This window comes from Bos taurus, chromosome 13 (assembly GCF_002263795.3).
Source record: "Bos taurus isolate L1 Dominette 01449 registration number 42190680 breed Hereford chromosome 13, ARS-UCD2.0, whole genome shotgun sequence".
NCBI classification, from domain to species: domain Eukaryota; kingdom Metazoa; phylum Chordata; class Mammalia; order Artiodactyla; family Bovidae; genus Bos; species Bos taurus.
The window spans coordinates 36997987-37013523 of record NC_037340.1 but is presented as its reverse complement, the minus strand read 5'-3'; the positions used below and the strand labels follow the sequence as shown (position 1 = coordinate 37013523).

The 15537-nt window shown below is 37.7% G+C and overlaps 1 protein-coding gene across 1 annotated transcript in view; it reads left to right on the top strand.

Moving 5' to 3' along the window:
• RAB18 (RAB18, member RAS oncogene family) overlaps nt 1-14838 on the top strand; it is a 28105-nt gene extending 13267 nt beyond the window's left edge. Inside the window, exons 3-7 of the mRNA NM_001075499.1 lie at nt 4524-4585; nt 8574-8646; nt 10288-10406; nt 10481-10547; nt 13584-14838. Of these exons, the coding sequence (NP_001068967.1) occupies nt 4524-4585; nt 8574-8646; nt 10288-10406; nt 10481-10547; nt 13584-13759 (497 nt within the window). The 3' untranslated portion in view covers nt 13760-14838. The remainder of the gene's footprint in view (nt 1-4523; nt 4586-8573; nt 8647-10287; nt 10407-10480; nt 10548-13583) is intronic.
• The last annotated feature ends 699 nt before the right edge of the window (nt 14839-15537 follow it).

Genomic DNA, 15537 nt, shown 5'->3' with positions numbered 1-15537 from the left:
TGGGCGGAGGAGCCTGGTGGGCTGCAGTCTGTGGGGTTGCAAAGAGTCGGTTACGGCTGAGTGACTTCACTTTCACTTTTCACGTTCACGTATTGGAGAAGGAAATGACAACCCACTCCAGCGTTCTTGCCTGGAGAATCCCAGGGACAGGGGAGCCTGGTGGGCTGCTGTCTATGGGGTCGCACAGAGTTGGACATGACTGAAGTGACTTAGCGGAAGGAGAAGGCAGTGGCACCCCACTCCAGTACTCTTGCCTGGAAAATCCCATAAACAGAGGAGCCTGGCAGGCTTCAGTCCATGGGGTCGCTGGGAGTCGGACACGACTGAGCGATTTCACTTTCGCTTTTCACTTCATGCATTGGAGAAGGAAATGGCAACCCACTCCAGTGTTCTTGCCTGGAGAATCCCAGGGATGGGGGAGCCTGGTGGGCTGCCATCTCTGGGGTCGCACAGAGTCGGACACAACTGAAGTGACTTAGCAGTAGCAGCAGGATACAGAAATGCAGTAGATTTTTGCATGTTGGTTTTATATCCTGTAACTTTGCTAAATTCACTTAATAGTTCTAACAGTATTTTTGTATGTGTGTGGAATAGAGTCATTAGGATTTTCTACATATAAGAAATGTTGTCTACATGTGGTCTGTGAACAGAGATAATTTTACTTCTTCGTTCCCAATTTGGATACCTTTTATTTCCTTTTCTTGCCTGATTGCTCTGGCTAGGACTTCCAGTACTCTTGATAATAGAAGTGGTAAGAGTAGACATTCTTATCTTGTTCTGATCTGAGAGGGAAAGCTTTCAGTTCTTTATCAATGAGTATGATGTTAGCTATGGGGTTTTCTTATATATTCAGTTGTGTTTTTTTCTGCATGTCTTAATCTGCTGTTAATCTCATCCTGTGTATTTTCTTTTTAATCTCAGATGTTGTCATTTTCATCTCTAGATGTTTGTTTTGGGTTTTTTTAATCTAGCTCATGTCTGCTTAACTTTCTGAACATGTGGTATATGGTTAGAATTGTTTTTAATATTTGCTAGTTTTCACATCTCTGCTAGTTCTGAGTCAGCTTCTCTTGATTGCTTTTTCGTCTTTGGTAAGGCAGATGCTTCCATTGTTGTGTTCTGGTTTCCCATTCATTGGTATTTCTTTATGGTGCAGTTAATAATGCCTTTGGTAAATTTTCATGTCTCACTTATTGCTTATTTCAAAGGCTTTGTTGATTATATTACCTCATTTTAGCCAATTTAACCTTCATAAAATAGGCCTGTGCCTAAGGAAAGATTCCTGCAAAGGAACAGAATTGAATATTGTATCAAAAATGCAAGCCCAAATGAACAATTAAAGAAAAGCTGAAGCAACAGTTCTGTGATTTTATAGTTTATGTTACGAAATATATGTTTGATTCTTGCCACAGAACTCCTAAACTACTGGATTTTCTTTTTTATTATCATTTTTTACAATTTAAATCTATTTTGAATTGGAGAATAATTAATTCACAATGTTGTGTTGCTTTCTGCTATACCCTTGGATTTTCTTAAGTAATAAGAATCATTAAAGATGTCTTTTGTTTATCTGTTCTTTCTTTCCTTTTTTTGGCTGCACCGCACAGTTTATAGGATCTTAGTTCCCCAACCAGAAAGTGAACCCAGGCCCCGGTAGTGAAAGCACCGCATCCTAATCTCTGCACTGCTAGGGAATTCCCAGGATGTTTTTTGTATTTTCAGGCTTTTTTCAACTACACCTGAATTTATATTACTGTTGTGACTTCTAGAAAGCCTCTAAGCCTGGAGGAGAACCAACCATGTGATTAAAGCACTGGAACTTTAGCTCTAGTTTATCTTCCTTACTCCCAGGGTGGGGAAAGGAGCTGGAGATTTTGTTTGTTTAATCATCAAAGGCAAAAGATTTAACCAGCCAAGCCTCCATAAGAAAGCCCATGGATTCAGAGAGCTCTGTGTTGGAGAACACATGGAGATACTGGGAGGATGACATGCGTGGAGAGGGCGTGAGAGCTCTGCCAGTTCCCCACACGGTGCCCTGTGCATCTCTGCCATCTGGCTGTTCCTGGGTTGTGCCCTTTTCTAATAGAATGATTATCTAGTAAGTCACTAGACTGTTTTCCTAGGTTCTTTGAGCCACTATCTCAAATTAAGTGGGAACCTCTAGTGTATAGCCAGTTGGTCAGAAGCACAGGTAATAACCTGGACATGAGACTGAAATCTGACGTGGGGTGTGGCAGTCTTGTGGGACTGCACTTTTATCTTGTGGGATCTACCTTTTAACGTCAGGAAGATGATGTCAGAACTGAACTGAACTGTGGGACACACATCTGGTGTCCCCGGAAAGTCAAAGAATTGGTTATTAGTGTGTTCAGTGCTGTAGAGGAGGAGAGACGGGAAGGGGTATTTTTTCTAAATAGTCTGCTTCTTTTATGACCTCCTTGTTTGTCATCCACATGAGGTTGAAAAGATAGTTTAATCAAATACAGTGAGAAGTTGGCAAAATCAAATTTATCAGAAAGATTCCCACTGCTGCCACCAATAAAGGCAAATTAATAGCCACTTGCAAAATACAAGATCCAGACATGGAGAAGAAGCAGATTGAGCATGTAAGAGCTAAAGGGGTCAATGTCTGCACACGAGATTCAGCGGAGGAACCAAGGGAGGATAAATGGAAACTGAAGGTTCTGAGTGTAGATGAAGTACCTTTTCAGGCTGCTTGTCTCTTAACTTGGATAGTGGGACTCCAAGGGGAGTGTTTCCTGTGGGTGTTATCTGTAGGTTTCAAATCTGTCAGAAGAGTAATTTAGAGACAGTTATTCAGAGACAGTCATTAGACTGCCAAGAAATACACGCAAGAAAGTATAAAAGAGAAAGAGGAAGTGGGAAGGGAGGAGAACAAAAGCACACTGGAACATAGAGTTTCTTTTCCTGGGTAGACTGCGTAGCTGGAGGCTAGCAGAACGGCCAGTCTGCCCTTGGGCATGTTGTCTTAGGTGTTTAAGGGAAAATAAGTTCTTTGTATTTTCTCTGAAGAACCTTGAGAATTTAACTATAGAGTATATATGACAGGCTGTCTCTATGAAATGTCTACCAATTGCCTTCATTTAGTACCTTGACCAAGTCAAAACCATTCTCATTTGCATTTTTCACGTTTTTTTTTTAAGCAAATATAAGTAGAATGTAAAAATTCCATATTTTTAATATAGATGGTGTGGCATATTTCTTTATATAGGCCTGGTGGACACAAGATTTTTTAACATAAAATTTTTTTTGTTTGGCTACAAAGAAACTACATTTAGGCTACATCCTTGGACTTTTGCAGTCAGCACTGTCCTTTAACTCATGGTTGCCTGACATTCTAAACATGTCTTTATGAACTTCCTTATCACCTTAGCCCAAAACACCACAAACTGTTGTTTTAAAATCCTTGGCATACAGAAAGACCTGGTGTAATGCATGTTTTGAAATGCATTGTATTACCTTATTTGTGTATATAATGGATTACCAGAAGTCATCCAAGAATTGCTAATATATTTCCATATTGATGATAGATGTTCTAGGAAGCATTTAGTATATGAGCATGTATATATATCATGTTAGTTGTGGCTGTCCTGAATTAATTGCAACAAGCTAAAATCTTTTGCAAGTTTCTTTCCAAGTGTCTGGAGTTAATGTTTTCTCTGGCCAGTGAGAGAGACTGCTTATTATTTTTGATACTGTTAAGACACTGGGCAGTCACTGCTCATTTAAGCCAGATGGCATGTGTCAGCTCCTTTTTCTGGAAAGGGAGAGGTTTTGCAGGGCTGCTGTAGTAAACCCTTATGACTTCTTAAGGAATTCGTCTTCTCTTTACATAAATCAGTGCTTATAGAGTCTCACTGCTCCTTGAGCACGCCTCTTCACTTACGAATATTCTTAAAGGATTGGGCATAAATGTTTTTGTGTATAAATTCTCTTTTTGCAGTCATACAGTAGCAAGTGATTATTGATAAAGTTACGTAAAGCGAATACTTTTCTTTAGGACAAAAAGAAAGACAAAGAATTCATAAGGCAAGGAGAGAGTGGCTCTTTTGTAATTTTACCAATCTTCCAAGATGCCCACAGTCAGAATCTGATTTAGGGTGTTGGCCAGCTATGGACAACACTCTTTAATGATAGCTTAGAGCACCTCTGGTAAAGTGCCCTCATCCAGAGATCTTCTCTGCATTAGCACTGTGAATTCTAGCTCTTGACTTTTAATGCGCAGTCACCACCTTACACTGAATTTCTTTTTTTTTTTTTTAAGTTTTTCAAGAAGTACTGGTGGATGAATGAATTCTACAAGCATTTGGTTTTCATTTCCCTGATTAAATCCTAAGCTGCTAAACTTTAGTGACACTTTTCCTTTCATCTTCACATCCATAACTAAGAATTTGGATGTGAATTTGGGCGTTTAATAAAGTGGCTTTTTTCTTTCTTGGTTTTCTTGATAATTGATTTTTAAAGTTTATTGGAATTCTTATAAAATTTTTCATTTTTTCAAGGTGTTGATTTTAAGGTGAAAACAATTTCAGTGGACGGAAATAAGGCAAAACTTGCAATATGGGTAAGAATTTTTAAAATGTATTTTGTATAAATATTAAACTTGTACTTTTTGAAGACGCAAAGATTGATGTGTATAGTGTCCTACAGGAGAATGAGCAATTTGTATTAAATAACTTGGGAGATTTGATGCTGATTACTGGATAGACAATAAGTAGTTATGTTTTATAATTCTGTAATTAGGCAGAGACCTGTTTCACCTGCTCAGATTTTTAAAATATGTAGTCTCTTCAGAATATTTGAAAGCAGTATTTTTTTAAAAAGTCATCTGCCGCAGAGAATCATTGTTATTGAATGTGTTTCTTTGAAGTTTTAAAAAAGACAAGTCACCCTGAACTAGTGCTGAAGGTGGTTGTTGCGGAGAAGGGAATGAAGTAATACTTAGAAAACATGATTTTTCATGTTTGTTAGTGTAAATATCTATAACACTTGAGTTTGCCAACTTTGGATTTTTTGAATACTGATGTCCAGTGTTTTTCCTTACTGGCTTCTTTTCATCTGCCTGTGAACCCAGCTGTTCTGGTCCACATTCTCTGCTAAGTCGACCCCTCCATGGCAGTGCTGAGTGTGGCAGCACTCGCTGTCAGAACCCCCAGGATGCCCAGTCTGTATCTGTTTGCTCCTTCCTCTCTCCGGCCTTCCTGTCTCTCAATCTAAATGTGATTGCTTATATAGTAAATGTGTTAAATATAAAATGTATAAAAATACACTCATCAAATCCCCACATCTGCTATAGTTAAATATCTCAGTATATTTTTATAACATGATAATCACATTAGAACTGGTCTGCAGTCAAGTTGAATTATACTTCATCATGGTGGTTAAAGAGTAAATGCTGGCTGGGTGTCAGTTACAGATTGAACCAGCAAGTGCTCATGCATTGTATGATGTCATTCATGTTAATGGCATTCTCTGAATGGCACTCTATTTCCAACACGCATTTTATTCCAAATGACTGTGTGTCTTACGGCTTTTTTTTCCCCCATTAATTTCTTTCTAAGATGCAATATTTTACATGATTGTATCTTGTTTGACCATTCCCCTAAATAAATACTATCAATCAGTACAGTAATGCCTAACAGAAAATAATTTGGAAAATGTTGGACTAGACCATAGTAAAATATATGTTGAGGAATGCTGCCTTCTTTTTGTCCTGAAGTGGAACCTGATTTTCCATGTTTTTCTTGCTTGATTTATAAACTCTTCTGCCCTTGCTCCTGCTTTGAGAAATAGTTTAGGGTGGGATCTGAGGTTTGATGGTTGCTGTGAGATCTTACTTTGATACAGGAGGTTTTTTGTTTGTTTTTAATTTACTTTCTAGTTCCTGCTCAATAAAAATACTAGCTGGCAAGTATTATTGTAGTGACATCTTTATCATAAGCTTATCCCTGTTTTTTAAATGAGAGGCTACTCCTGACTGTGAGGATAATATAGTCTCATTCTATTGATAAAAAAGGATAACCAAAGGATAATAGAGAAGACAGTTCCATCTTTAGTCAACGTGTGTATTTTAGTGAACATTCTATAAAATATGTTGAACGCATGCACATTGTCACATGTGTTCATATGCAGTTTTCCAAAAGGATTGTATTTTAATCCTTTCACCTGCTGTCCCTCCCACCGCCCCCCACCCCCACGCACACATTGTATACATTGTTCTGTGTCAGTACAGAAGTCCATCAGTTTAAATGACCATTTGTATAATGACCAATTATCTTATGACTATAATTTAGTCAACCCTCAGTGAAAGATATTTACAGTGTTAATAGTTTTTCACAAAGATCATCAGTGCCTTGGTAATCTCCTGATTTTTACATCTTTGTGCACTTGTCCAGTTACTTTATGATGTATACTTAGAAAGTGAATTATTGGCTGAAAGAATGTGAAGATTTAACATTAAGATTTAGGAAGAAGGTCTTCTGTACTATATATTGTTAATCTTTCTCATTTTTGCCTCTCTCTAATAGTTTTTCACTTATATGTGCATTTCTTTTGATTAGTGAGATTTTTTTCTTATATATGATTATATTTTAATGAATTTTTGTTAATATGCTTTGCCTTTTTATATTGTGCTCATTTTCTTCATGATTAAAGTCTTTATACAATAAAATTTCTAGCTTTTTGTCATACGCCACGTTTTTTCCACTCTGTCATTTGTCTTCAAAACCTTAAGATGAGTATTTGTTAATGTTCTTGTATGTGTAACACTCTGTTATATGCTGCAGATTTTTTCCCCCTAGTTTGTGATTTACCTTCAAATCTTGTTGAGGATGAGTGTCGGGGGCAAAAGGGGGGGTGAGTGTGGTGTTGGGGAGAGATTCTTAGGTCATACCAAGGTTTTAATCTTTACATGATTGAATTAGTCATTTTCTTCATGCTTCTGGGTGTCATGTCGTATATAGGAGGGCCTTCTCAGTCAGTGTTAGAAATATATGAATCTGTTGTTGCCTCTCATTTTTCTGTGGTTTTATTCATATATAAATAAAATCAATTCCTCTCCCTGTTGGATGCACGTCCTGGGATTACTCAAGTAGAATAGCTGGGCCTCACCCTGCTCCTCCTCCCCTGGTGGGGTGCAGCGTGTTCATCAGGACCTACGCGGTACCCACCTTCTCTGAATCCTCCTGCCCTTCCACTCCCCAGTTTCTGTTATTTAGCCTTTCCAGCTTTGTCCATTTCCTCTGTCCATTTCTGTCTTTAATATCCCTTCTGTCTTCTCCCATCAGAAAATAAAACCACAGATAATAAACTTTGCTTCTTTTATCTTACAAAGATGTTATACTCTTACTACAAATTCCTGTTTTGAAGGCAAGCAATGATCTAACTTCTGACTATTTATTGTATGGTTATCATAAGTCCTGACCCAGCTGAGCCTATGCTTGCCCCATAGCTAAACCCACACTCACAATCAGAGGACTGGTAGTTGTTGATGTTTGATGTGTCTTTATTTTTCTTCAGGTCATTTTACATTAGCAGACTGCAAATTTTTTCTTTGAAGGCAAGATAGTAAATGTTTAGTCCAGCCCCAAGGTGGACCATACGGCAGTCCATATGGCAGTACACAAGTGAATGGGCCTGGCTGTGTTCCAGTCAGACTTTGTTTAATAAAAGCTTATGTAATGAAACAGGTGGTGGGCTAAGGCAGCAGTTTGCAGACTGCATATTTGCATAATCTTAGGTAGACTTGAAGCCACAGTCCAAGGATGGTAGAAGGAAGACAGAAGGAACCAGGCCCAGAAGAGACTTGTTTCTAGTTTTCGTTCTTTTTTTTTTTTTCTCCCAACAAAATTTGAGCAACTGTCCTATGGCAAGAATTCCTCAGGCTCTGGGATTAAACTGGTCATTGAGCAGAAAAATTCCCTTCCATATGAAATTTACATTTCCTAGCTAGGGTACTTCTTATATTATACCCCAGGTATGAGTCAGAAACATAATAAGGAGTGGTTTGGTTTTCATGCGTTTTTCTGGAAGAAGAGACCTAGAAAATATTTTTAAAAGTACAACCTAAACACTGCTTGCCTGAAATAAAACAGCCCTGTAATTTTCTTTAACAGTAGTTCTCAACCTTTGACTTTATGTTAGAATCACCTGAGAAGCTTATTAAAGCTTCTCTCATGCCCATATTAAATCAGAATCTTTATGGGTTGAACCTCAGTATCTGTATTTTTCATTTCCCAGGGAATTTTATTGTGCCACCAGAGTTGAGAACAATGGCTTCCTATGAATGGGTTTCATATGTGATAAAAATCTTGAGTCCAAGTGGTAGAAAATCTGAACTTTGTTACATTTTTTTCCTAGAGATGAGGCAGTACTTGTTAATTTAATTTTTATGTAGCATTTGTCAGTAAAAGAACATGTCTTATTTAAATTTTAAGTTTTAAATAAGCTTGATGTTTTAATCATGCTATTAACTTTCTACTCTTAAATTAATATTTTGAAGATCTGTTATTTATCCAATGTTTTGTTTAATAATAATTGATTGTCACTTTTAGGATACTGCTGGTCAAGAAAGATTCAGAACATTAACTCCCAGCTATTATAGAGGTGCACAGGGTGTTATATTAGGTAAGGTTTTACTTTACTGTTTAAAATATATTGTTATTGTATTACTGGAATTTCTGATTTTCCTGTTTGTGAAGGTCAGTAATTTTTTGCTTTATTTTTCTTTACGGCTGCTTTTATGTGACTTTATATTAACTTTATGTAATATTAGGAAATATTTAAACTTTTAAAATTTTGTTTCAGCCCTTTGTCTAGCAATTAAAAAATAAAGATCAGAAACATGTAATAAGAAGTGGTTTGGTTTTAATGCATTTTCCCAAAAGAAAATACATAGAAAACATTTTTTAAAGTACAGCCTAAAAATTGCTTACCTTTATTAAAACCCCTCTATTATTTACTTGGTTTAAAAGCACGTGTTGATGAGTACATAACTGAGGACCTGTCCTTGTGTCATTGATCTGTCTTAGAGTATTACCAGGAACTGATCTTCAGTTAGCAGCTTACTGATATTTACTGCCAGATTATATGGAAGGAGTGTTGGTTGCTTAGTGGAATCTTTTTTATTAGTCTTGAAAAATAGCACAAAGCACTTAATGTTATTGGTTTATAATCGCACAGAACTTAAAAACCAAGTGTGGATTTTCGGTATAATTTGTTGAAAAGTGCTTGTTCTTAATATTGCTGGGAAACTGTCTAAAATGAATACTGTTCAACTGTAGGGCGAGACCTCATTTTATATCACAACTTGTGAGGCTTTGGTTTCATTTCTGTTAATTTGACAGTGACTCTCGGTTTTGGTTCAGTACCTCCTAAGTTTAGAAAACACTTTAACAAATTATTTCCTATAATGCAGAATGATGAATATGTAAACAGAGGAAGATAATCAGGGTTCCACCCACTGACCTTTTTTTTTTTGTATTTTGTATTGAGATATAGTCAGTTAACAACGTTGCGATAGTTTCAGGTGGTCAAAAGGCTCGGCCATACATGCACATGTACCCACTCTCCCCCAAACGTGCCTCCTATCCAAGGCTGCCACATAACATTGAGCGGAGTTCCCCGTGCTATACAGTAGGTCCTCATTGCCCACCCTCTAACTTTACATGTGTTTTCAAATTTGCAAATTCTGGTCCTTGTAAGAAATAAGTTAACAGGTTCATAAATGTTTAAATTTATGTAAAACTTCTTTGTATTTTGCCACAGATTTGGGTCTAAACACCTTTTAGCTTTTAGACAAACCTTTTTTCTTATTGGGCTTCCCTTGTGGCTTAGCTGGTAAAGAATCCACCTGCAATGTGGGAGTGCAGACCTGGGTTTGATCCCTGGGTTGGGAAGATCCCCTGGAACAGGGAAAGGCTACCCACTCCAGTATTCTGGCCTGGAGAATTCCATGGACTATGGGTCGCAGAGTCGGACACGACTGAGCAGCTTTCACTTTCACTTTTTTTATTGTTATGAAGGCAGCTATTTCATTTCTGTAACAGCATATGTTAATTAAATTGAAGTGTGTATATAAATGCATTTTTTTAAAAGTACACTTGTTTCTTCCATCTGGATCAGTGGACATTGATTTTTAAAGCATTAACAGCTTAGAAAAACAGACTTGCCTGTATATTAATGTCAGTTCCTAGTACATATCAGAAATATAATGTCATTGCTTCTTGCTTTTGATATTTATTTAATAAATGATTCTTTTTATTTTAGTTTATGATGTCACAAGAAGAGACACCTTTGTAAAACTGGATAATTGGTTAAATGAGTTGGAAACATACTGCACGAGAAATGACATAGTAAACATGCTAGTTGGAAATAAAATTGATAAGGTGAGAAGTCAGACACTTGGCAGTTTGGTTGTATATTTTGATAGCTTTTCTTAATCTTTGCATTTATCTTTTAGGAAAATCGTGAAGTTGATAGAAATGAAGGCCTGAAATTTGCACGAAAGCATTCCATGTTATTTATAGGTAAGTGTGTGAATATTTATCTTTTCATTATTAATGAAGAGTTTTTAAATGGAGTTTCTATTACATTCTTCTCTTTATGAACCATAAAAAATATGTATTTAGTTCATAGCTGCACTGTAAAACTAGCTAACTGTAGAAGTAGGTTCCTTATTTTTCCCACTGTAAAAAAGAACAGGATCACTGTGAGGCCGTATGGAGCGCAGCACACCGTTCTCTCCTCCCATGACCCAGTGCTGTAGGCGTGCGTGCCTGCTGGGCCGTGTCTGGCAGCACCACTGTTGTCAGAAATGCTTCATTTGAGGCCTAAGCCATAGGTTCTGAATTAAAATCTGCATTCTAACAAGATGTGATTTGTATCATGCTAATATTTGAGAAGCACTGTAGAGCAAGGGTTGGCAAGCTACAGCCTGGACCAGATCTGGCCCCACCATTTGTAAGGAAGCACACCGTGCCCGTGCCCTGCCATCTGCATTATTGTCTGTGGCTGCCCTTGTGCTTCATGCCAGAGTTCAGTCATTACATGGAAACAATATGGCATCACCACCCAAAATATTTACTCTCACAGAAAAAGTTGATTGACCCCTTGTCCGGCAAAGTGGACTGGCAGTATCACTTGGGGAGCTTTAAAAAATTACAACTCTCTGGGCTTTACTTACGACAAGTCTGAAACAGAGCCTTGAAAGCAGTTTATAAGAAACACCCTAGCTGGTTGTGATGTCAAGCCAGCTTTAGGAATCAGTTTGAACCTAGTAGGAATCAGGAAGTGGAAATGGGAGAACATCATATATGGATAGAAGTGGGGTGGTACAAATGGAAAGTATAGGGAATTTTAGAATGGGCTTGAGTAGCACTGCTGCTGCTTACTTGCTAGGTGTCTTCCATTTCCATATATTAGTTTGTTCAATTAATATTTATTGAACACAGAATAGAACAATGAACAAAATGGTCCAACTCTCTGCCCTCAGGGAGCTTACAATTCCAGTATGGGAAGCAGACTCAAATTCATAACTAGTGCTCTGCGTGAAATAAAATGTTATAAGGGGAGAGAGAATGATGAGGGTGGGAGGAAATAAGGAAAAGTTCTTTGAGAGAGCACCATTTGAGCAAGAATTCATGGTATGAAGATCTAGATAGAGAGCATCTTATTCCTGAGGCAGGAAGCAGTGTACTGTGTCCAAGAAACAGGAGAAAGCTTGTGGGCTGGAACAGAGTGTCGGAGGAAAGGTTGGTGATGATGGAAGTTAGTGTTGGACTTCCTGGGATATGGTGAAGAAATGAATTGTATTTTAAGTGTGGTAGAAAGCATGGGAGTAGTGCTGTGGTTTGATATTCTTTTAAGATTCATTTGGCCATAAGAAGCAGAAGAAAAAGTGTGGCAGTAGTAGTGGTGGAAAGTTGGTAGATCCAGGAGACACTTCAAAGGTAAAGCTGTCAGGTGGATAGGTTGGGTGTGCAGGGTAAGGAAAGAGCAATCAAGGATGGGTTCAAGTCTTATCGTGAGCAGCTAGGTGAATGGTGGTGCCGTAAGTAAGATGTGGAAGGTCGAGACAAGAACAGGTTTATGCAGAGGAGCAGGGACCCAAGGTTTCTGCTTAGACATAAGAATGAACTGTCTTTGAGACGGTGAGTAAACATCATGGTCATTGACATTTAGGTGGGTTTGTTTGACATTTAGGTGGGTTTAGATTGTCAATGTCAATCACATTGACATTCATGAGATTGGAACAGTCACTATAAGAAAAGCTGGATAGAAAAGGACGAAGATTGAACCCTGAGGTACTCCGACAGTTAGAAGTCAGCAGAAAGAGGAGGTGCCAGGGAGTAAGGTTGTGAACGGTGTGCCAGTGAGAGAGGAGCACCAGGAGTGTTCAGCTGTCTTGGAAGTCAAGTGGACAAAGTATTTAAAGGAGGAAAGTGACCAGCTGTATCAAATGCTGCAAGATGTCAAATAAGAAAAGGATATTGGATTTGACAAGCTAGCGGGTGTTGGTCACCTTTAAAAGAACAGTTTCCATGGAGTGGTGGAATCAGATTAGTTTGAAGAAAAATTGGAGATAAAGTGGTAACAACTTATATAGATATCTCTTTATCACCATTTTGTTTTGGAAGAGAGTGGGGAAAGTAGGTGGCTACTAGAGGATAAGTCGGCTGGAGGGCAGGTTGGTTAGTCGGGGGGTAAGTGATTAATAAGATGGACAGTAATTTTGGTGGGCTTTCAAGCTGGTTGGTGTATAATCCAGTAGAGCGGGTACACGGTCCTTCAGTGAATGAGGAGGGTTGGGATCCCGGGAAGTAGACAAAAGGATGGCCCCAGCCGGCAGCCAGGAGGGTTCCCCCATTGTAACAGGAGTGAAGGCAAAGCCTAAAGACAATGCAGGTGGGTTAGTCAATCTATTAGTGGGGTGATCAGTAGTTCTTGCCAGATTGTTTCTGCTTTTCCCAGGGTGGAGCTGGATCATCAGCTGAGGTAGAGGAGCTTTAAGATGAAGACATAAAATAGTCATCAGACTGGGAAAAAGTCAGTGGGGAAACACAAGATGAGAGAGCAGTCCTGCATATCCACATGGGTCTCCTGAGCATAAATTGAAAATGGAACTAGTGTTCACAGTTTGTACATCACTTATCCAACCACCTATGGCTGTTCATTGCAGGCACAGAATAACCTGATTTATTGTTTAACTTGGAGTTTAAATTTCCTTATTCTAAAATGGGAATGATGTCTGCTTCAGAGGCTAATTTAACAAGTAACCAAAAAGTTAAGAACTTTGGCACACGTACGGATATTTGAGTAGGGCGTTAAAATGTACAATTCTACCACAAGATGTTGAGCTTACATACCACTAGTCTTATGGATAGAATTTAAATAGCTCAACTTTCAGAGTTGCAGGAGATTCATTTATATTAAACCTGTGGGGAGAAATCATATATATAAAAATATATTGTCCGCTGATATTTCTGCTATAATAGTTTTCCAGGAAAACATAGAACTATGACTAGAAGAGAATATACTTCTTGACGTTTTTCCTTGAATTTCAGAGGCAAGTGCAAAAACCTGTGATGGTGTACAGTGTGCTTTTGAGGAACTTGTTGAAAAGATCATTCAGACCCCTGGACTGTGGGAAAGTGAGAACCAGAATAAAGGAGTCAAGCTGACACACAGGGAAGAAGGCCAAGGAGGCGGAGCGTGTGGTGGTTACTGTTCTGTGTTATAAACTCTGGGAAACGCCATCTCTTGCGTATTTGATCAGATAATGTCATCTTTCTGTATATAAACTCTCTTAACTGCTATTTTAGGGACCTTGCAGTTTGCACATATTTGTTTTGTATCATGGCAGTAAATATTTGTGAGAAAGCCCACTCATTGACTTTTCCAGGTAAAACGTAAGCATGCAAAGTTTGCAATCTGCAGTTTTTTATGTAACATAAAATAGGTGTACCTTTATAAGTACATTTGATTTTATGATTTACATTCATCATGTGATTTTTTAAAAATCCACCTCTCTAGTATATGTTGATACAAGGTCTGGTTTTGGTCTCTTTTTCGCTTAAATACTTATCAATTACTGAATTAATTGGTATCGTAGAACTCCCAGGACTACTGGGAGATAAACAGATGTCATCAAACCTGGCAGATTTCCCTTCAGGAATAACAAAGAGCATGATATTCCACAGCTTTCCTAGGATGTTCGCTGACGGATTCTCTTTAGTACTAAGCAAAATCCTCTTTGCAGGATGTGGTCGAGGCCAATTTATAATTAAATCCCCGTTTGTTCTGACGATACTTCAGAAGTAGCATTAATATGTTAAAGAAGTTTGGTCTTCCTTGACTTGAGGAGCAGCTCATTGCTTAGCTGGAGTTTTAATTCTGTGATGTGTACATGGCTTCATCAGCCTCTGTGCAGCGTTTTGGGTTGTGTGGTATTTGACAGAATCGCAATAAGATTCCCCCATTTTGGTTTCAGAAAGACAGGAGTAGTATGTTTGTGTAACTCATGTAGCACTTATCACCTTTAAAACCAACACCTTTTCCCATAAATGTTGGTGGTGTTTGTTCCGGTACTTCAATTATAGCTTGTGTAATGTTAATGAATATCTGTATCTTATGACTTCCATAAATGACTAGTTGATATTCAAAAACATATTTCTGTGTTTTGAGGGTTGGGGGAAAAAACACTAAACTATAATTTGAAAAAGGCATATTGCTTCCAGATTTCGATGTGTATGGAAAAATACTGTTGCAGTGAAAATCTTGGTACAAACTTGTACAGACTAATAAATCTTTTACACAGTATTCAGTTTTGTAACCTCCTGCTATTGTACATTGTATATTTTTTTCACTCATGTATTATTTAATATACATTGATCTCTGCTATTTTAAGCTTGCAGATAAGTGATTTGCCCTTTCAGGCAGGCCACTTTAATACCACTCAGTAAGATTAATAAGAAATACTAATTTCTGGGCGGTTTGTTCTCTATATACAGTTGCAAACGATAAACATTTTTGTGGGTCACCTTTACAATGCTTGTGATAATAGACTGAAATGTATATCTTCACATAAGAAAACCTTAACATACTACATGGTTCACACTTCTTAGACTATATTACATGGGATTAAAGGTTTTATGCATTACGTATGTTTTTACAGAAAATGAAACATATACTACTACTTTAATGTTAGAGAAAGATAGCTAACACATGTACTTATGATTTGTTGTTACATTAAAACTGTAGATTTGTATATGTGGTTTCTGTATTGACATTTCTGTTTATTGCTATTTGCTCCTTGAGCCATAGAATATTCTTCCTATGCATTGGATTGTCTTTATTTGGTCAGAATTTGGATACATATGAGTCAGTTAACTTTTAACAACTAATTTTGTTTGATTTATATTGTAACCTTTTATAGTTTTTTAATAAATCTAGCCTGCTTTCCCTAGATGCATTTGTGCAGGAAGTATTATACATTTCCTTGTTGCTCTCATCAGCTGA